This window comes from Vipera ursinii (genome assembly GCF_947247035.1).
Source record: "Vipera ursinii genome assembly, chromosome: 3".
NCBI classification, from domain to species: domain Eukaryota; kingdom Metazoa; phylum Chordata; class Lepidosauria; order Squamata; family Viperidae; genus Vipera; species Vipera ursinii.
The window spans coordinates 69,702,212-69,724,290 of NC_139516.1; the positions used below are offsets into that span (position 1 = coordinate 69,702,212).

The 22,079-nt window shown below is 35.7% G+C and overlaps 1 protein-coding gene across 4 annotated transcripts in view; it reads left to right on the forward strand.

The window, feature by feature from the left end:
* Positions 1 to 22,079, forward strand: part of MIER1 (MIER1 transcriptional regulator) — a 49,963-nt gene that overhangs the window by 9,482 nt on the left and 18,402 nt on the right. For 2 of the 4 annotated variants that reach the window (XM_083361124.1, XM_083361122.1), the window contains exons 2-4: positions 2,896 to 2,920; positions 12,241 to 12,386; positions 15,159 to 15,308. In XM_083361124.1, coding sequence (XP_083217250.1) covers positions 2,896 to 2,920; positions 12,241 to 12,386; positions 15,159 to 15,308 — 321 coding nt within the window. Of the gene's footprint in view, positions 1 to 2,895; positions 2,921 to 11,174; positions 12,122 to 12,240; positions 12,387 to 15,158; positions 15,309 to 22,079 lie in introns of those variants that run through there. The other 2 variants (XM_083361123.1, XM_083361125.1) reach the window with 2 other exon arrangements.

Genomic DNA, 22,079 nt, shown 5'->3' on the forward strand with positions numbered 1-22,079 from the left:
GGAGGAGAGTCCACATTTAAGTCCACAACAGCCAGATAACATTTGCAAGTGGGTCAGACAAACACCTCCCTAATTCATTGAAAAGTAAGGAGGAGGTACAACATAATCAGATGTGCCAGATTTTGTTATAGTTAGTTTCAATGCAAGTAGTTTTAGCCTTCTTGCGGAGTTGATTTCTTGGCTTTTTTAGAAAATCCTTGGCAGCTTCAGCAAGTCCCTTTTATAAATCCAATGTAGAGGAATAAGCTACAGCATTCTTCCATGTGTATGTCTTCTTCACTTATTAAATCATAATTTAGTTTCACTTGTAAATCCACTATTTCCATCTTCCATAGGCTATCGTTTTTGAATCCACCTTCAGTTCAATTTCAGTTTTATTCAGTGGACTTCTTCCTCTTCAGTACCATCTTCTGATTCTTCAGTAAAGTAAATAGCTTCCTGAAACCCATTCATTGTAGATCTCACTTAAAGTGTCCAGTAGTGCCCAACCTTCAAAGTTATCAGTTGTTTCCAAATATATAGATATTTTCCCATTGGAAAGGGTTCTTTTGATTAAGTTCAAAATCTTAAATAAGTCCATTTATATTCTTAATCTGTTAAAAACTTTCTAAAGTCAATACTAAACATCCTTTTGCTATAGGTTCCCTCCATGTTTTTTTTACATCTTAGAACTTGTAGTTGAAACTTATTTTTTGAAGGATTAAACAGAACTCAGTGATTTCAGTAAGACCTGCTAATCTGAAGGTTCTCAATCTATAAGCAATAAAATAAATAAATTCAAAATTATTAAGAGGTGAACCTCAATTGAACCTGAAGTCCATATAGACTGCATTAGCAGCTATAAGTTTGATGAATTCCTAGTCAATCATAAGTTGATCACAAAAACACAGTTCCTGCCATCTGCTCACAAAAAACAAACTCTGCAGAGTAAATGTGGGTAATCTTGAGATATCTGTTTTCTCCAGAGAGATTTTGGCAACCTACATCTGGCATCAGTTCATCATGATGCTCACCAGAAGTGTCTCCTTGTTTTCTGACAGTAGGTCTAATTAAAGAAACTGTGTGATTCATGTTTCCCTGGTTGTGTTCTGTTATTAAAGATTTGATATTACGGTAATTATTGATCTTGGAAAGTATAAACTTCTTAATGTATACTTACTTACTCAGGGAGAGGTTGCTTAGGGTTGTCCACATATAAGAAAGGGAAATGTGGGGGGTGCAGAAATTTTGTTTTCTTCGACAGCTTCCTCTTATGGAATATTCCTGTATCATTGTTCTAGTCAGTACACAATCCAATCTTTCATAGACCTATGAAGACAGCTTTTCTGGAGGGCCTCTGAAGTCTATTTTTTGCAGTTATTAAGTGGCGTTGGCACTTCACACCCACAACTGATCTTGAATTCCACTGATGCTTATCTACTGCCAATTGGCTTTGACCATTAGTAAGATCTCCTGCTCAAACGGGGTTGGACTAGAAGACCTCCAAGGTCCCATCCAACCCTTCTATGTTCTATGAATGTTCTGTTCTAGTTCAGATTCTTGTAGAGAGCATAAACTTGCAAGAAACCTTTATATTCATTTGAACTGCCTGGACTCCTGATTTCTCATGCATGACATAGACAATATTATTCAGAAACTTTGAAATTATATATATATATATATATATATATATATATATATATATATATATATATATATATATATATATATATATATGTGTGTGTGTGTGTGTGTGTGTGTGTGTATGTGTGTGTGTATGTGTGTGTGTGTGTGTTAAATGTTTGTTAAACATTCAGAATACACTTGCTTGGTCCCAGACACGGGACAAATCTTATTTCCTGTTTCAGCCTAGCCCAAGGCCATCTACAGGCAGTACCCACAGCAGTGGCAGCTCATATTTGTGTAATTTTTTTGGCTTGCTTTATTCTTTGTTAGCAAGCCAAAAAAAATTACATTTACATACATACATACATACATACATACATACATACATACATACATATTACTGCTAAGAATATGTTCATTTCATTGCTTTTTCTTAACTTTTTCCATAAATTCTTTAGTTTTTATTGATAGATGATGCATTTATGTGTTTGTGACAGGTATAGGTTTGTTAAATTTTTCATCATGAAAGATGGATAAGTAAAAGATATCTGCGCGAGTAATACCGAAATAAAATTTGGCAGACCAGACATAAACACAATATTAAATATGAACATGCCAAGGGGTTGTGTTTCACTTAGACATTACAGTTTACCAAAGAGTAATCTTGAATATTAGAAATCTGAAATATCTGTTAGTTTTCTTAACAATTGTGTGTTTGAGCATTTAGGCTAATATCTTAAGAGCTTAGCTATAGCCATTTTGCTGCTAGTTTGCTTGTGATGCAACTGGTAAGATTTTTTTCCCTTTAATTACATGTAGTCCTTGATTTATGACCATAATGGAGACTGCCCATTACAGTCATAAGTTGAGACAGTTGTAAAGCAGGTCATCATATGCCCAGCCCAAATTTATGACCTTTTGCAGTCATTAAGCAAATGTCTTATTCACTATGGGGTATTTTGCCAAAACCGAAAGTAACATAGGTTTTCAGCAAAACCATCATAAATTGTGGTCACATAATGGCTATAAATGTGAGTGAGTTACTGGGTGCCCATTGGAACCTGGCCATTGGAATTTTGTAACTGGGTAATAAGTTGTATGACAAGAACTACCTGTATTTTACCTATGCCTAAAAATAATCATTGCAAATATTTACATAATGTGTATATTTTTCTTTTTGTAACAAATCAGACATCAGACCTTTTCTAATTATATGCTTGATTTAAATAAAAGTTTAAAATTACAATTTGTGTTATTTCTGATAACATTTTCTTTTTCTCTTTTGGACAGCCATCAGTTGAATCAGCAAGCCCAGGTAATGTTTTATTTTAATATTTACTAAATTGGAGAAGATATAAGTTCTTTATTCAAGTTCATTTTGATTATGTACATATTATAGAATGCACAGTTGTTGCTATAATTAACTACACTGAACTATTTAGAAGAATCTGTGTTCCATGCTAAAAGACAGTTTGATCTCAAGGGATCACTTCTAATGATCATTACATGCTCGACAAATATTAGGGCCGTACAAAGCTTTGGAATGAAGTGCTTCACAATGTGCTTTCCTCTCAGTAAAGCAGCTGTGCATACAGATAGCTAGGAACAGCTTTGGAATCAGCTATACTACACTTGCAGAAGATTGTTGCTTTAATAATTTTAGGAGAGATGTTTCATTTGAATGTTTTGCATAGCCCTAACATATGTCTGTGTCATGTTGCTACATATTTCTACAAATGTGCCTTTGAACTATAACTAGAATTTGGAAAATATGATGCATGTATGGCATTATCTAACAAATTTGAGATTAATGAAAGAGATTTATTATGCCATAACTAAGGTCAAGTGCCAGCATGAATAATGTTATCCACTTGTAACAGAAATGTATTGTAGGTTTATTGATTCTTTATTGATTCTTGAGTAATACACACATTTTTGATAAAAGATTAACCTTTTCAAGACCTGCTTAATTAACAAAAGAGATCTCACTTGTATTTTGTATCTTTGTATATAATTTAGGAGTCTTAAACAGAGGCAGCAACTAGCTTACACTGACTGATCTCAAAAAGCTAAACAGGTTCAGATCTGGTTAATATTTGGATGGGAGACCACTAGGAAATCCTAAGTCAGGAAGTTTAAAAAAAGTTAGGAAATATTTTCTCATAACTGTCTGTATTCAATAAACACAGATCACAAGATTATGTGTTATATTCAGAAATATAACTCTCATAAATAAGTATCCAATAGAGGAGAATATATGTAGCTCAGGGTTGAACTGTGTAATCCTTAATAATGTCTACAATGAAATGAAATGTCTGCAAGCAAACAACTCAGAGAGCACTAAGGACTCTATAAAGAAGGATATATTTACCATATTTTTCGGACCATAAGACGCACCCAGTTTTTAGAGCAGGAAAACAAGAAAAAAAAATTCTTTCTCCTTCTCTCTCTCTTTCTCTCTCTCTCTCTTTCTCTCCCTCCCTCTCCCATTGTTCCTTCCTTCCTTCCTTCCTTCCTTCCTTCCTTCCCTCCCTCCCTCTTTGTCCTTCCCTCTCTTCATTAGAGCAGTACCCGCGGAGGCGGCCCTGCAGCCCGGGTTTCTCTTGCAGAAAGCAAGCTAAAACGGAGTGAGGGAGATTGCCAGAAATGCGAATCGGCCAATCTCGCGCTCCTGCAAACTCCCTCGCTCAGTTTCAGCTTCCCTTGCTACAAGAGAAAGCAGGCTGAAACGAGGCAGATTGCAGCAGCGCGAGATCAGCCGATTCGCATTCCTGGCAATCTCCCTCACTCCGTTTCAGCCTGCTTTCTCTTGTAGCAAGGGAAGCTGAAACCGAGCGAGGGAGAGTGCAGGAGCGTGAGATCGGCGTTTCTCAGCACGTGCTGATTCGTGCTCCTGACAATCTCCCTTGCTTTCCACTTGTGGAGGTTGGGGCTGGCGATACGGATCACCTTCGGACCATAAGACGCACCCTCGTTTTCCCCCCCACTTTTGGGGAAAAAAGTGCGTCTTATGGTCCGAAAAATACGGTAAATTCTGTCCATAGCAATAATGTATTTGAAATCTTATGTGTTAAGGAATCATAAAGAAATTGACAATTTGGTAAAATCATAATAAAATATTTTGTTGTAATGTAACTTTATAAGACCTTGATTAGGTTATTTTTTTTTCTTATATTTGCAGATTAGCTGAGTTGATACTAAAAACAGCCATTCGCTTGAAATGACTTTTAAGTCCTATAAAAATGGTTTTAAGTCATTTGGATTGTTTAACCTTGATAGAACTGGGGGTGGCGGGAATGGATGGGGTAACATTCTTCAAATATGTAACAAGAAGTGACACAGATAACCAAAATACATTCTGTATTATTCCCAGGTTCAGAACAAAAAAAATGGATTCAAAATAAAATAAATTCTGATTCACTATTAGAAAAATTCTAATTATCCAAAGTATGTGGGATCACCTTTGCTGGTTGTGTTCAAAGAGGACTTAACAATCATGACTGGACCACTATAATTTGATATTTGGTACAGAACCTAAATGCTCCTTTCAACTCACATTCAACACCTCTTACATTTCTTCTACATAATCTGAGAAACTTTGAAATAAAACTATTACATAAAGTCAGTTCTTATGTTAATATCATAGATTATGATATGTAATATGAGTTTAATTAGAATAAGTACTTGCGGGAAATTTTTCATGTCATTGTCATTATTGTCTATGTAAATGTCACATAAGAGTTTAGGAAGCTGCTATGCTAGCCAAAATAATAATATATTTACTCTGCATTTGCGTAATGAAGGTTTTGGGCTTTCTACTGAGCTTTTTTAGATGATCAAAATGAGAATATTATGAAATAATATTATGAAATAGTTTTGATAAAAGAAAAGAGCACAATACAAATGTACTAATATAGTTGGAAAAATGTTAAAACATGGATATGGTATTTTCATGGAGTAAACCACATAGTTATTGTGTGCAACGATTTCATTGATTCTTAATAATTGATATATAATTATTACTCTTGCCCTATTTAACAGAAACATTTAATTTTTTAATATGTGTTTGGAAAGGGACTTGCAGAACTCTGGTAAAAGGGTTTGAGAGGTGACAGCCAACATTTTGGAAATGCAATTTCAGCTTTATGCCAGGTATGAGTTGTGCAGCCCAGATTTTTGCACTTCAGATAATACAGAAATCTAAGTGAGCAGATTTGTCATATAAATAAATGCAGAGAAAAGGTAGAATAAAGGGGACAGGCTTTTAAATTTCAAAAAGTTTTGGGGAAATGAGGAATTAAAGGTAGTTTCTGAATGTGTAGTATAGAATGGAAGCAAAGCAGGCATGAGAATAAAGAGAGTGCTTCAGGAATAGTTAGGATTGAGCAGAGGGTAACACAATAACAGAGTTGGAAAGGACCTTGGGAGATCTTCTAGTCCAACCTGCTGCTCAAGCAGGAGACCCTAAACCAGGGGTCTGCAACCTTGACAACTTTAAGACTTGTGGACTTCAGCTCCCAGAACTCCTCAGCAGCTGGCTGAGGAGTTCTGGGAGCTGAAGTCCACAAGTCTTAAAGTTGTCAAGGTTGTAGACCCCTGCCCTAAACCATTTCAGACAAGTGGCTGCCCATTCTCCATTTAAAAGTCTCCGGTGATTGAGCACCTACAACTTCTGAAGGAAAACCATTCCACTGGATAATTGTCCTCACTGTCAGGATTTTTTAAAGATAAGATTAGAATGTAAATGTAAAATTACAATTTTAAGGTAAGATGTGTGAAATCCTATTGGTTATTTAATGTAGTGATGGAGATATAAGAAATGCTTGTGATAATAGAGGTGTTTTGGCTGCAGCAGTAAATGTTAAGTGCTTCTTGTATGTGGATGATACCATGTTTTTGGCTGAGAACAGAAATGACTTGCAGTGAATGCTAAATAGACTGTTCAATGCAGATTTGAAAATTGTACGATACCAAAATAATTGTGTCTAAGGGGTAAAATGGTGTGCCTGATTGAAAATTATAAATGAGAAAAAATAGAGCGAATACAGTTTGTGACCTATTTAGAGCTTTTTGCAATCCTGCAGTACTGTGAGGGGGTACAATGTGCTCAGAGCATCATCTAAATTCTGTTAATATACTCTAGTTAAACAAACAAAACATAAAACAGTACATTGTGTCATGTCTCCATCAAACACATTGAGTCAATAATGACTGTCTTTAAAAAAAAAAAAACAACGTGATTTCCTGGGTCTGTGACCATACATTGTTAAGTTTAATCCTAGGATAGTCAGATGTCAAATGTTCCAAGTCTTGAGAGATCAGTTATCTATGAGTTTGAGGGGACCTTTCATGTTAAAAAAGCACATTGGTTAAAGACCACTGGAGTTTACTTACTATGCAACAGATCTGCGTATATGAATCCCACTTTGATCAAAAAAGGTCTCTGTGGCCTCAAAAAAGAGTTAATGTTAATAAGGCAAGGAGGGATGGCAAAACCATTGTCAAAGACTTTGATTACCATCAATCCAAGATCAGGTAGATAACGTACAAATAGAGAGAAAAAATGCTTCAAGAACAAGATGTATAATATCCCAAGGGTGATTCTAAAGGATCTGCAGGCCATTGTAGCATTATTTGATGTCATAATGTTTATTAGTCCACTATAAGGAAAACAAACAACTGTTCTCCAGAAAGTATATTATTACCCACTCAGGTTTGCCAAAGAAAATTTGGATGATCCAGCAGACTACTAGAACAATGTTCTGTGGATGGCTATAACAAAAAAAGAACTTTGAATATTTTCTCTATTAGTTAGAAAATGAAGCATTTCATTTCAATAGAAGAACTGAATCATGATTTTGAAGCATGACACATACTTCATAGTTGGTTTGGAGTCTCACAACTCAGACAGCTGCAATTACTGAAAGAACAATGGATTCTGGGTGGTACTAGAAAATTCTAATGCAGCTTGTCAGGGTTTCCATCCATGAACTAAAGCTTAAACAAATGTGGGACATACAGTACAACAATAACCCTAAACACACCAGTAAAGCTACAACAGAATGGCTGAAGCAGAAGAAATTTTGCAATTTGAAATTGCTATGTCAAAGCTCTGATCTTAACTCATTTTGCAGGATGACATGAAATGAGCAGTTCATGCAAGACAATCCATAAATGTCTGTTAAAGCAGGAATGGTCTATAACAGTGGTGGCGAACCTAAGACACGGGTGCCAGAGGTGGCACTCAGAGCCCTCTCTATAGGCACCTGTGCCATGCCCCGGAGGTGGCAACTGTCCATCTTCAACCAGCCGCCTGCTAATTTGCCGAGGTCCCACGTGGCTGAATGCATCCTGGCACGGCTAGTTTCTCTCCCCCCCTCCCATCCCTCCTGGCCTCGCATGCTCTCCTTTTCCCAGGCACAACCCACTGCATCACCTCCTCAGCTGTTGGCCGACCATTCATCTCGGAGGCGGCTTCTTTGAACTGCTGGCGATGGGCTGTGGAGCCCCAGAGTGAGCCTGTTGAGGGGCCAGCAGGCTGTGGCTATTGACGGACACCGTTGGGCCCCATGCGCTCGCTGGCTTCTGTGTGCGGGGGCCAATGGTGTCAGGCAGCAGCTGCCCCAGCCCTTGCCTTGACCCATGGCAATGGCACCCCTACCCTGCCTCGCCTCTCCCACAGGATGAGTCTCCTGCCTACCGCCCCACCTGCCAGAGACCACCTGGAGCTCCCCCAACCCTGCCCACCCCACACAGGTGTCCCCACAAGCAACATTGAGGTGACCACACCCACCCAATCTTCCATGACCGCCACACCCACCCTGTGGACCACGCCCACCTGGCACCTAGCGATAAATAAGTGGGTTTGGGGTTGCAGTTTGGGCACTCGGTCTCTAAAAGGTTCGCACCACTGGTCTATAATAATTTAAGCTGATAAAACAGGAAGGATCAACACGATGTAAAAAATATGTTGAGACCCTAGAAAGAGTACAGAGAAGAGCAACAAAGAAGATTAGGGGACTGGAGGCTAAAACATAAGGAATGGTTGCTGGAATTGGGTATGTTTAGTCTAATGAAGAGAAGGACAAGAGGTGACATGATAGCAGTGTTCCAGTATCTCAGGGGCTGCCACAAGGTGGAGGGAGTCAAGCTATTCTCCAAAGCGCCTGAAGGCAAGACAAGAAGCAACAGATGGAAAGTAACCAAAGAGAGAAGCAACCTAGAACTAAGGAGAAATTTCCTGACAGTTAGAACAATTAACCAGTGGAACAACCTGCCTTCAGAAGCTGTGAAGTGCCTCCAGTGCTCTGACACTGTTTTTAAGAAGAGACTGGACAGCCATTTGTCTGAAATGGTATAGAGTTTCCTGCCTGAGCTCGGGGTTGGACTAGATGACCTCCAAGGTTCCTTCCAACTTTATTATTATTATTATTATTATTATTATTATTATTATTATTATTATTATTATTATTATTATTATAAAACTCATTCATAAAACATGAAACTCAGTCAACTGAACACTCAAATTGACTGGCACTAATGGTTGACACGGGTTGCTGCCAGCATCCTAGGTATCAACCAGGTATCTCCTTAAAATGTAAGATTAATATAATAATATTATAATGTTATATATATTTAGTTGAGGTCATTGCTAACGAGGTACTACCAGCTATTACATTTAAAGCCAAAAAAGAGTATACATTCTAAGGAGAAATCACTTATATTTCTACCCAAAGTTACTAAATGTTAACATTCACATTTTCCAATAAAGACCATGATGATTGACTTATTGTGTTCAGCAAAAACATGACACATTACTTTATTTTGGGGCATTGTTCTATCAAAATCACTTTATTATTAGGACTTAGATGAAGTTCTGATCCTAATTTAGGTCACAAAACCACAGGATTGCAAATAATTTTAGAGGATTCACAATATTTTTATCACTATTGCAGTTGAATTTATATAAATAGAATGTTTACTTATGGTGGGAAAATAGGTAGAGAAATATTAGTATGTGCAAATGCTGGTGAAAACATAATGGGTAGTACAATGTTTGTTTGAGGAATGAGTGTTAAAAGAAGAAACAACCGCTTGTCTGTAAGAACATATTTTTGCCCACTTGGCAATATGGAAATTAGAACTGGGGAAAAATCTAAAAGCAAGTTAGTACAGTAAAAATGGTTACTTAAATATTATGCAGAATAAATAAGAAGGGATGGGGGTCAGGAATGAAGTGATGTGGAGATGACTAATCAGTAGAACAGCAATATTTTAAGCTGGTTTAATCAGATGTACAGAGTGAATGCAGAGTGAAGTGTGTTCTACTTAGTCAATTCTTTAAGATGACACTTAGAATGTTGCATCCAGTTTTGGTCACTCTAACATAAAAAAGTTGTTGACACTGGAAAGAATGCAGGGAAGAGTAACAAAGAGGATTAGGGGATTGGAGGCTAAAACATATGAAGAATTTTTGCAGGAATTGGGTATGTCTTGTCTAGTGAAAAGGAGTACTAGGGGTGACATGATAGCAGTCTTCCAGTATTTGAGAGGCTGTCACAAAGAAGAGGGGGTTAACCTGTTTTCAAAAGCACCAGAAGGCAGGACAAGAAGCAATGGATGGAAATTAATCAAGGAGAGAACCAACCTAGAATTAAGGAGAAATGTCTTTATATTGAGAACAATTAAGCAGTGGAAGAGCTTGTCTCCATCACTGAAGGTTTTAAAGAAGAGATTGGACAACCATTTGCCCAGAAAGGTCTAGGCTGTCGTCTCCGATAGCAGATAGATCCAGAATATGCTATATGTTCTTTATAGGCCTATGTATTCCTCCTCCTGTAGTCATCCTGAACTGAGAATTCAAAAGATTAAGATGATAAACATTCCAATAGTAAAAGTAAATGGGGTGTTCAATGAGAGAAACATACAAGGAATGGCAGACCCAAACATATATGTATACATATTTGTATCTAAAGCATTTGAAGCAGATTGTCCCGGATTCCAGATAGAGCAAATCCTAAGATGCTCAAAGATTTCTCTCCACATATTGTCCAAATTCTTCATTCGTTGCATGAAATAGTTTGTACATCCCTAACATGGAGTATCTAGTATATGAACAGCATTTTCTTAGCAAGCCTGATGCAATTCAAATAATTAAAAACAATGATTCAAGCAGGGCTTCCTGTGCAACAACTTTGACCTTAAAACTCCTATCTTTTAATTTATATTTTAATTAATTATAATTTATTAAATTATATTTTATTTACATTTAAAATGAAAGAATGATAATTCATAGAGTCTCTGAAGATTTACTCAATAAGGTTAAAGGGACATATCTGGAAGCTATAGTTTTCAAAATGTGTCAATTTATATCATGATGACTGTAGCAGCATATTTTCCCTAATGGCAAATTAGTGCATTGGGCAAAGAAGGCTAACACGTTATTTGATACAGAAGTTCAATTCAATGTCAAGAAAGTGCAGGCTGCCATAATTTATATTTACAAGCATACATATGAGAACCAGCAGCAGCTGGAAGATATTACCATGTGGTTAGTTTTATATATAGTTTTTAGTGGAATAGTGAAAATTGGAATTGTTCTTCACTTATGCTGCAAATGAAAATGAAAGTACGTACATAAAGAACTTTTTAACTGAGACTACAACTTTGGCTAGTACAAAGCATAGCTATATAAATATTATAATTTTCCAAGATTATAAAGATTTGAAATATGTTTGTGCAGAATGTCTTCATTATCCTCCCAATCTGGAAATCTGAATTTATATTAAGAGAAAGTAATATTTTGTGAGCATAGGTACTAGAATGTTTATAAAGTTTAGTCCTATATATTATTTTTCTATAGGAAATGAAAATCTTTAGAATTTACAACAGAATTTTGTATCCATGTATATGTGGGTAAAATTAAAATATTATCCTCATCTAAAACATGCTTCTGAGATTGTTCACTTCTATCTAATTTTGCCACAAAACTACACTTGTATCATTTCTTTTGCGATATCCCCATGATATTTTCTTCATCTCGACCTCAGCCCAAGTCAGACATATTTAAGTGATTCTTAGCGATGTTATTCTGGCACTGTCCAGGAACAGCTTCACAATGTGTAAAATCCATTAGTTTCACAAGCTGTTATCTTGAAGGGAAGTTAAATGCCTTGTAGTGAATCAACTTGCAGTGATCAGAGGCAATAAAGGCAGGATAGTGATTGACAGGGGAGAAAGCAAATGTCATTTCCATATAGTTTTCTGCTAAGGTGGAGTACATAGCACTATAGTTTGATAGTGGAGAAAAGCCTGAGTAGAATTACTATATGAATGAAGGCGAATACTGTATACATGTCCTGAGATAATGTTGCAGGATCCAATCTGGGTCGGTCACCGAGATCAGTTTTTGTCTTCCGAGCTTTCAGATTCATGCTGGAGCCCATCTTCGGGGAACTTTGGATTGGACTGGATCCTGCAGAATTACTATAATATCATTGTTCTATGATTTCTTCAAGTACTGTATTTATTATCTTGCCTTAATTGTTAAATTATTCTTGATTTTTGCAGTCATGTAGTAATACTATACTTAAATCTCTGAGATGATCAGTGTTCTGGTTATTAATCAAATTCTAGGAGGGTCTGCAACATCAGATGACCATGAATTTGACCCAACAGCAGACATGCTGGTACATGATTTTGATGATGAACGGACACTAGAAGAGGAAGAAATGATGGAAGGTGAAACAAACTTCAGTTCTGAAATAGAAGATCTTACAAGGGTAAATATTTTTTTTAAAAAAACTGCAAATATTATACATGCATATTCTTCTTGCAAATGCCTGAAAGTAAAAGACATTTTTCAAAATTTCAGTGAAATAGTGGCTTCAGAATAGTGACTTCAGTGTTACATTTTTTGCACATTGCCTGACATATGGTATAATCTGTTTTTATTTAGTGCATTATTATGTTAATATTCCTGAAATGAATATCATCCAAATAAAAACAGAATTATGTAAGTACTTATATATCTGAAACATCCCTGCAGTTATTTTAAATGGCACACTTAAAATGTTGTTAGAAAAATAATGGAAACAAAACAAAAATTTAATCTATTTCTTAGTAGGAGGACATATAAAATATTATATAGCCATTGTAGCATGTTCTCCATACTCCTAATTCTTACAGTTTTTCATAGATATTAAACATTATGGAAACTTATCTCTTTCTAATAAGATATAAAGTTTATACAGTCTTTATTTAGTATAAAGTATTTCCATCTAAGCTATTGATAAAGGGTGTTTTAGCTGTATTTATTTTCTAGAAGCCCACTTGGATATAAAAATTCCAATTTTAGGAAGATAAATTTTTAGACCAAAATGCAAAATCTTCAGATTACTTCAGGAAGAAAGATACTCAAAAAAGCAAAAGAACCTCCCCCCCCATCCTGGATGATCATAAAACAGTAAATGCTGGCATGCTTATGCCTAAATTGTATCCTGAGCAGTTCCTGGGACTGTTAGGATGAAAAAGCAAGTAAACAATTATTTACCCATTGTGGATTATAAAAATCCAATTGCACTTACAAATTTCTCCGTTTAAGCAATTACAAATGTTCTTTAGTAAGTGGAATATGATGTCAAAAAGAAATTGACAGTGCTTATATTAACATGTTGAAGATACCAGCTTCTGCTATGTTTTTTTTAAAAGTCAACCTACATGGAAAAAAGTTCCCTCTGAAAACAATACAGCTTACTTTAGACTGGTTCTTTATGTAAGGATGAAAGTAGTTTGATTATTGACTAATTGTACCAGCAGATATGAGATTAGAATTAGGTTGATGGTTATGAATTCTTGGTATATGCACATTTTGGAAAATATACAATATTTTAGTTATAGTAGACTAAAGTGAAAAATATTTAGGTTGTTTTCCTATCAATGATTTCTGAGATAATTACTTTGTATTCTTGAAATCAAAGAATTAGTGAAGTGAACTTTACTGGAGAATAGCAGTGATTGTGAGATTATGAGAACATTGCAAGTTCCATGTCAGTGTTCCTCATCATTTATGTAGCAAGTGTCACCATGAAAATGTGTGTCCCATCAATTTGGTGCAGCTTCTTAATGGAACAAAGAGCCTGCATGCCAGTCACATGTCAGTTGCTTATAAAATAGATAGCGAAGGTCAGAAGTACTGAAAGCCTAGTACAGATAAAATGCTAGTACATATTAAAGATGTTGCATATATTCAGTTCTATGGATAATTTGATTAATATTGAAGATTGCTCATTGGGATATATTATGGCTGGTTACATCAAATTTTTGTATGATTGAATGACATATATTTAGCTTGCACATTATTATATTGAATACAGATAACAGATTAGTAGTTGATGAAATCATCATCTAAAAGGTGTTTTTAAAAATACTTGAAACTTATCTGTTAGAATTTCAGAGGCTTGGAATTCATGAGACTTGGAAAATGCAGTTATGTTTTGAATTATCTTTATTTCATTTATTAGATTTTTTTTACTTTATAGCTAACTCAAGACTGTGAACATACATATTATTCCTTCCTCCTTCTGTTTTCCTCACAACAGCAACCCTGTGAAGTGGGTTGGGTTGCGTTGAGAGACAATGACTGGCCCAAAGTTACCCAGCCGGTTTTCATGCCTGAGGCGGGACTAGAACTCACAATCTCCTGGTTTCTTGCCCGATGACTTAATCATTACACCAAACTGACTTCTCTTTTTGTTTTATTTTCTTTATTACTGTTGCTCTTTCTTTACTATTTTATTTTTTTTATCTCTACTGTTGTGTATGTGCATGTGTGTTGTGTATAATACTCATGCAAATATTTGTACATAATCTATATACATAGTATATGTATGTACTTATGTGTACATGTTAATTGCTGGCCTACATAAATATTTTTCAGGATGAAAAATTACCTGTTAGAATGAATACGTTCTTATAGTACGTTTCTGGCACTATAGAACAATTTTGGCACTAATTATATGGCACTAATTAGTCATGTAATTAGTGTGTAAAAAAGATAAACCTACCTTTCTGCAAAATACTTACAACTGTAGATGTAAATTTATATGTATACACATGCTACTCCATTCAAAAGACCTTTTCATTTGTGATAATCTGATATCTTTTGTCCTGCCTAGCATTAATTTGTTCAAAATCAATATAACATAAGCCAATCACTTGTAGCTTTTCTTCCTTGTTACTATTGTCAAATTGAGTAGTGTATGTGTGTGCCTGTGCCTGTATGTGTCTTAGTGTTTCCTGTTCACACAGAGTAGAAATTGCTCCATCCTGCTTTTCTTGTACCTGATTGTTATGTGGTTGTCCTATCAGACAGCATCAGTATCCTACCCTGCCTTCTGCTGTTAACAAACACGTATACACTTGAAGTCTGTCTCTATAGACATACAAAGTTCAACAGTTGCTCACCAAGGAGCAATTGTTGCCAGTGTTGATTAGTCATCCCATAATGGTTTATAATTGGTTAAATTCTTATGTCCTGTTTTAATTCTTTTTAGGAAGGTGATATGCCAATTCATGAGCTTCTTAGCCTTTATGGTTATGATGGTTCTGTACCACTACCAGAAGAGGAAGAAGAGGAGGAGGAGGAGGAGGAGGGTGAGGGTGAAGATAATGATAACAACAGTGGGTGCAGTGGAGAAAATAAAGTGAGTTAGACTTATTAATTTAAAACCTTGGTTTGCGCTATTATGTACATATGCCTTTGGTAAGCAAGCATTTAATGACTTGGAATCTGCAATACATAGAGAAGCTCTTGTAGATAAAAGAATGTAATCCTGGTATGTAGTTTTGATTTTCAGATTTAGTCTTGTAGATATATGTGCAGGGTCTAAAATATTGGAAGGCAAGCTGAGATTGACTGCTTCAATAGGATTGCTTTGAAGAAAAACAGTGTTAGAATAGCTGTGTTCATATTAGTGTCTTCTCTGTTTTTTGTTTAAGTAATTCCTGAGAGTTGAGACAAGGTGAATTTCGGGGGGTTTATGAGACTTAATTTGGACTGTGAAGAAAGCTGGGGTTTGTTTAGTTAACAGTTGAATAGGAAAGAACTTACCGTGAGGGGAAAAAGTATTTGATCCCCTGCTGATTTTGTACGTTTGCCCACTGACAAAGAAGTGATCAGTCTATAATTTTAATGGTAGGTTTATTTTAATAGTGAGAAACAGAATAAAAAAAAATCCAGAAAAACGCATTTCAATTAAAGTTATAAATTGATTTGCATTTTAATGAGTGAAATAAGTATTTGACCTCTTCACAAAACATGACTTAGTACTTGGTAGAAAAATACTTGTTGCCAATCACAGAGGTCAGATGTTTCTTGTAGTTCGTCACCAGGTTTGCACACATCTCAGGAAGCACTTTTTCCCACTTGTCTTTGCAGATCCTCTCCAAGTCATTAAGTTTTTGAGGCTGACATTTGGCAGTTCGAACCTTCAGCTCCCTCCACAGATTTTCTATGGGTTTAAGGTCTGGAGACTGGCTAGGCCATTCCAAGACCTTTATGTGCTTCTTCTTGAGCCACTCCTTTGTTGCCTTGGCCGGGTCATTGCCATGCTGGAATACCCATCCACAGCCCATTTTCAATGCCCTGGTTGAGAGAAGGAGGTTCTCACCCAAGATTTGACGGTACATGGCCCCGTCCATCGTCCCTTTGATGTGGTTGTACTGTCCCCTTAGCAGAAAAATACCCCAAAGCATAATGTTTCCATCTCTATGTTTGACGGGGATGGTGTTCTTTGGTTTATAGGCAGCATTCCTCCTCCTCCAAACATGGCGAGTTGAGTTGATGCCAAAAAGATTGATTTTGGTCTTAGCTGACTACAAAACATTTACCCAGTTCTCCTCTGAATCATTCAGATGTTCATTGGCAAACTTCAGATGGGCCTGTACATGGGCTTTCTTGAGCAAGGGGATCTTGAAGGCGCTGCAGGATTTCAGTCCTTCACGGCGTAGTGTGTTATCAATTGTTTTCTTGGTGACTATGGTCCCAGCTACCTTGAGATCATTGACAAGATGCTCATGTGTAGAACTGGGCTGATTCCTCACCATTCTCATAATCATTGATACTCCAAGAGGTGAGATCTTGCATGGAGCCCTGACCAAGGGAGATTGAAGTTATTTTGTGTTTCTTCCATTTGCAAGTAATTGCACCAACTGTTGTCACCTTCTCACCAAGCTGCTTGGCGTTAGTCTTGTAGCCCATTCCAGCCTTGTGTAGGTCTGCAGTCTTTTCCCTGACATCCTTGGACAGCTCTTTGGTCTTGGCCAAGGTGGAGAGTTTGGTACCTGATTGATTGATTGATTGCTCCTGTGGACAGGTGTCTTTTATACAGGTAACAAGCTGAGATTAGGAGCACTCCATTTAAGCGACTGCTCCTAATCTCAGCTCGTTACCTGTATAAAAGATACCTGGGAGCCAGAAATCTTGCTGATTTGATAAGGGATCAAATACTTATTTCACTCATTAAAATGCAAATCAATTTTTAACTTTTTTGAAATGCATTTTTTTGGATTTTTTTGTTATTCTGTCTCTCAGTTAACATAAACCTACCATTAAAATTATATACTGATTGCTTCTTTGTCAGTGGGCAAACGTACAAAATCAGCAGGAGATCAAATATTTTTCCCCTCACTGTATATTTGTTTAATTAAAGGGGGTTGTTCATAGTTATAATTATTAGTGACTTTCGCAGTTCAGCCTCTGCCATTATCATTACTTCGGATTAAAATAAATGGAGGAGCATGCAGACTTGCAAGGCCCCTGCCCGCTTTAACTTTAAATACAGTCAGACATCCAAGAAATAAGTAACTGACTTTTCATAGAAAATTGGAGTAGTGCTGTTGAGATTGCTAATCATAGTTTTAATCTTGGCGTAGAGGTATTGGATTATCACATTAGAAAGGTTCATCTTTTCATCCCCTTATCTAGGAGTATTTATTGTTCACTTCTGACCTGCCCAATATCTGGCATGTTTTATAATTATTGTAGTGTATTACAATAAAGGAAATGTTAATTAATTTTAGAGTACTACTAGAAATGTTGCCATGTTGCATGATTAATCAAGAGAATAATATGGAACAGTGCTGAGCACGAAAAACAATGCAAGAAATCTAAGATGCACCAATAAATATTTGTTGCTGAAAATCTTATTAATCTTTGGCCAATATATTTAATCTACTAAAACTATTTCCTTGTTTACATTGCTCCATTTATGCTATTTTGCTGTATGTTATTAGAATAAAAAACTGGGTAAAAATCCTATTAGGTTTCTCAAAGTGCTATAATAGAGCATCTGGTAAATATAGTGCCATGCTAAGATTATACAACATCTGCTATTGTTCCAGGCTTATTCTTTTGTTCTTGTTTTCTTTTTTCAAGTAAAACAAAATTTCCCCAATGCAAACAATGTAAAAGATTACCATAAAACATTTAGAAATCAGTTTTAGAATTGCAACTAGTTTGAAAGCATTGCAGAAATTTGGAATACTTCAAATCCATAACTTTTCTCCCTAACATTTTCCTTTTTTTCCTACTTGGGACTTTGTCCTTGTTAGAAACACCAAACTATGGAAGCTGATAGGGAAATACAAAAAGGGGAAAGGTGTTGAATTTTTCTCTTTAAGGCCAAGTCCTTTCTCCAGATTTCAACCTAAGATATTAAAATGTCAAGCCAATTTATTAAAAATCATTTCTGTAATATTTAATTAGGACATTTCATCTCAGGGTTTTTTTCCTAAATTGCCTTGAATTGGCTTTATTTGTCCTGATTAATAATTTAAGAGAGTCACAGGAAATGTGCAACTTCGATACTTCTTATTGCTTTCTTGCTACCTTAAAGCTACTTGACAGAACTGGGGCCTGAGAACATGTGCATGCATACACACACACATATACATACACAGAGAGAGAAACTTTTTTTGCTTTCCGTTCGCAATGGAATATAGTGAAACAGAACAATATAGGTGTGCGACCAGAATTTAATGATAACAATTGTGTGGAATGTTTACACTCACTCTAAGGAAAGGTAGCTTGTCCACAGTAAATATACTCTGATGACTTCTCAGATAGCCCCAGGTTGGGTTCACCTTGAAAATGGTTCAGAGATAGTTGCTTATGCAAAATGCAGTCATGATTTGGTGACATAGATCAATGTTTCTCAATCTTAGCAACTGTTAAGATGTATGGCCATCCTTAAAGTTATGAAGGGTTCAGAAATACTGACATAGATAAAACCTTTAAGTGAACTCATCTTGTGATAATTTTCTGGTCATATTATGGCTACCTTTCATAACGATGAAAGTCCTTTTCCTCAGATGTTCTCATTTTTACTTTCCTATCTAGCATTCCCTATCTTTTTTTGGCAGTCTCTACCTAATCTGGACATTTTGAAATCAGTCAAGGTTGGTTAGCTGCTGCCAATATTTGGGCTACGTTATGTAATAGCAATAGCACTTAGACTTGTATACCACTTCACAGTGCTTTAAAGCCCTTTAGGCAGTTTACAGAGTCAGCATATTGCTTCCAACAATCTGGGTCCTCAATTTTACTGACCTAAGAAGGATGGAAGGCTGAATCAACCTTCAGCTGGTGGGAATCGAACTGCTGGCAGTCTGCAGAATTAGCCTACAATACTGCATTCTAACCACTGTAATTCTGTTTGATCACTTGATCATGAATAAATACCTAAATAAATAACTAAACTCCCTAGACTGGAAGTAACTTTCCTTGCTTTATTCTGCCATAGTTAAGATATTTGCCAGGAAAATGTTTTGGAGCACATCTTGAATAAAATAGGGAGTTTCAGTACTGATTTCAGCAGAATTGTCTGTAAATGTTGAATATGTTTTCCCGAGAGAAAATAGATGTTTGTTAGTCACTTCTGCCAAAGGAAACAATTTTTTTTCATCAGGTTTTGCTTGGTCGTTGGACCGATGATTTCAAAACAGATAATTGAAGGCAACTTTCTAATATATGAACACTTTGTATATTGCAGTGTTTGTGTATGCGGTGGCTACTTTGGTATTATTATATTTTGAACAATGTGTGTGTGTGTGTGTATACGTACACACACAAAATGATAATTATTTCTTTATATCCAGTATAAACTGAATTTTCTAGAAAAATTATTTTTGTGGCTGTGTTGCATATGTTATTTTTTTTGTTCAAGAGGGTCTTCAGAGTAAAATGCTCTTTCTGCCAATTTTCTTTTGCACTTATTAGGAGTTGCAGAATTTTTTGACAAATTGATATATCAGTACTTCTAATCAGAAAGGTGAATTAAATAAATGTTTGTTTCTTGCTGTGCTGCTAAGAACTTTATTTTTTCTTATTTTGAGAGACCTTATTTTAGGTAAAACCTCCTCAATTATTTTTATAGATAGATAGGAAATAGCCCTCTGATTGGCTCCACTGAAAGATATCACACAGCAAATTTATAATTAACTTTATTTAATCAATCACAAAGGCACCTTAATAAGTTGCATCCAAACTAAAGTTTGTTACTAATTATGACAAATTCTTACTATAATGAATGTGAAATAATGTCTGTGAGGCACTGAGACTTCTAAATTTCTCTGTATTTTTTAAAAAGATTAAATCATGACATAGATTATGGGAGTAGAGGACTTTATAACCTGGAGGCATATTTTGAATGTGATATGTGCATTTGCAAAGTAGCTGTCATAATTGGTATTCCCAGTCACATAACACAAGTTTTTTTCACAGTGCTCTCTACCAACCTTTTTGTGGAGACCAGAGGCATTCCTGCAATAAAATATATTTATTATAATTTATTACCTGTATTTGTGCATTGCCTGTTTCTTCTTAGTTGATGTTTAAAAACTGGCCTTTTTATTTTATAGCATAGTAACAATATATTTTATTATCAGATCTCTTTCATAATCTCAGGTGAGGCAGGATTTAAACTTTAAATTTAACACTTAAAATGCCTGTTCATAAGAGTGTTTACAAGCAGAATGTTGTTTATCTCTAGTTCATAAATTTGTTAGGAAATAAGAACATTAAAATAGTCTTTCCTTTCACCCCACAGATTGTGGAAGATTTGAGGTATATCCATTCTACACAAACTAGAATCAAAGTTAGAAAGGAAATTATTGTGGTGAAGTAATTTTTTTTTCTTTGCGTCTGCAAAGAAGTTGACGTAAACAGCCCATCTGAGCACTGAAGAATTAAATAGGAATATCTGGCCTGTGATTCAGAAATTTCTTAAAATGTATACATTTAAGGTTGTTCTTGCTTGATGTTATAGACAGGCTACAAACCAGTTTGTGGGCTACCAATTGCATGTTTTATATTTTCTCATAGAATCTTATTTGGCAATTCTTTTTTAAACTGCAGAGTTAAGAGTACATTTTGTGATAATGAGAACGTCTTGAATAAATGAAACCAGTACCTAGAAAATATTTAAAATCACTCTTAGCAAATTTGGGCAAAGTAAATCCAGCCATATAGAAACAGTCTACATGATCGTTCCTTCCTTCCTTCCTTCCTTCCTTCCTTCCTTCCTTCCTTCCTTCCTTCCTTCCTTCCTTCCTTCCTTATGAAGTTCCTTCATTGAAACTGGGATACATTACTAACGGTATTGTCCAAAATAGATAAAGGTTTGGAAAATTCTCTTTCTAAAATCAGATTCCAAGGAGGCAGATGAAATCATGTTTATATCTAAATATTTTTAAAAATAGTATTAGTATATTAAATTGCTGAAGGGAGGCATGAATGAATGAAACTTTATCCCATATATAAACAGGAAGTATATAAAAAAGCATGATACAGATAATACACTGTGAGGAGTGTTTACTGCTTTTCTTCATTTCATGCCATTTTTAGATGTGGTGGTGGTGGCTGTGGCTAAGCGTCAGCTCTTTCATCCTCTCCAGTCTTAATGAAGAAGGCGTATCAGCCTCAATTATCCATATAGTCATTTCTAGGTTGTAATATATTGTAATATTTGGGTATTTTCATCTTGCTTTGAATGTCCTATAAAGAACTACTCACAGTTGGTCTATAAGAAGATGACCCCCCACAAACACCAAATAATTATTTGTGGATGGGGATCTTACGTTCCCTGTAATTCTTAAAAGATTAGAAAATGTTGCTGAAAGTAAAAGTGGGCAGGAAATACAACAAATTGCAGACTTTCCTGCTGAAAAGCATTGGTGCCTTTGAAGATTAGCCATTTGGAAGAGCCTGTTTTCATGCTGAAATTTTAATATTCCTGACGAAAGCTATATTTTATTTCCTTTGATCTCTTTCCCTGCCTACATTTATATCTAGTTTTGTTTCCCTCTTTCTCTTTACTTCCCAGAGCTGCTATTGCTGACCCCATCTCCATCCTGTGATTACTTTTATATTCTTTTTCCTCTTTCTTCTGGCATTACTTATAAAAGCTAAGGCAGAA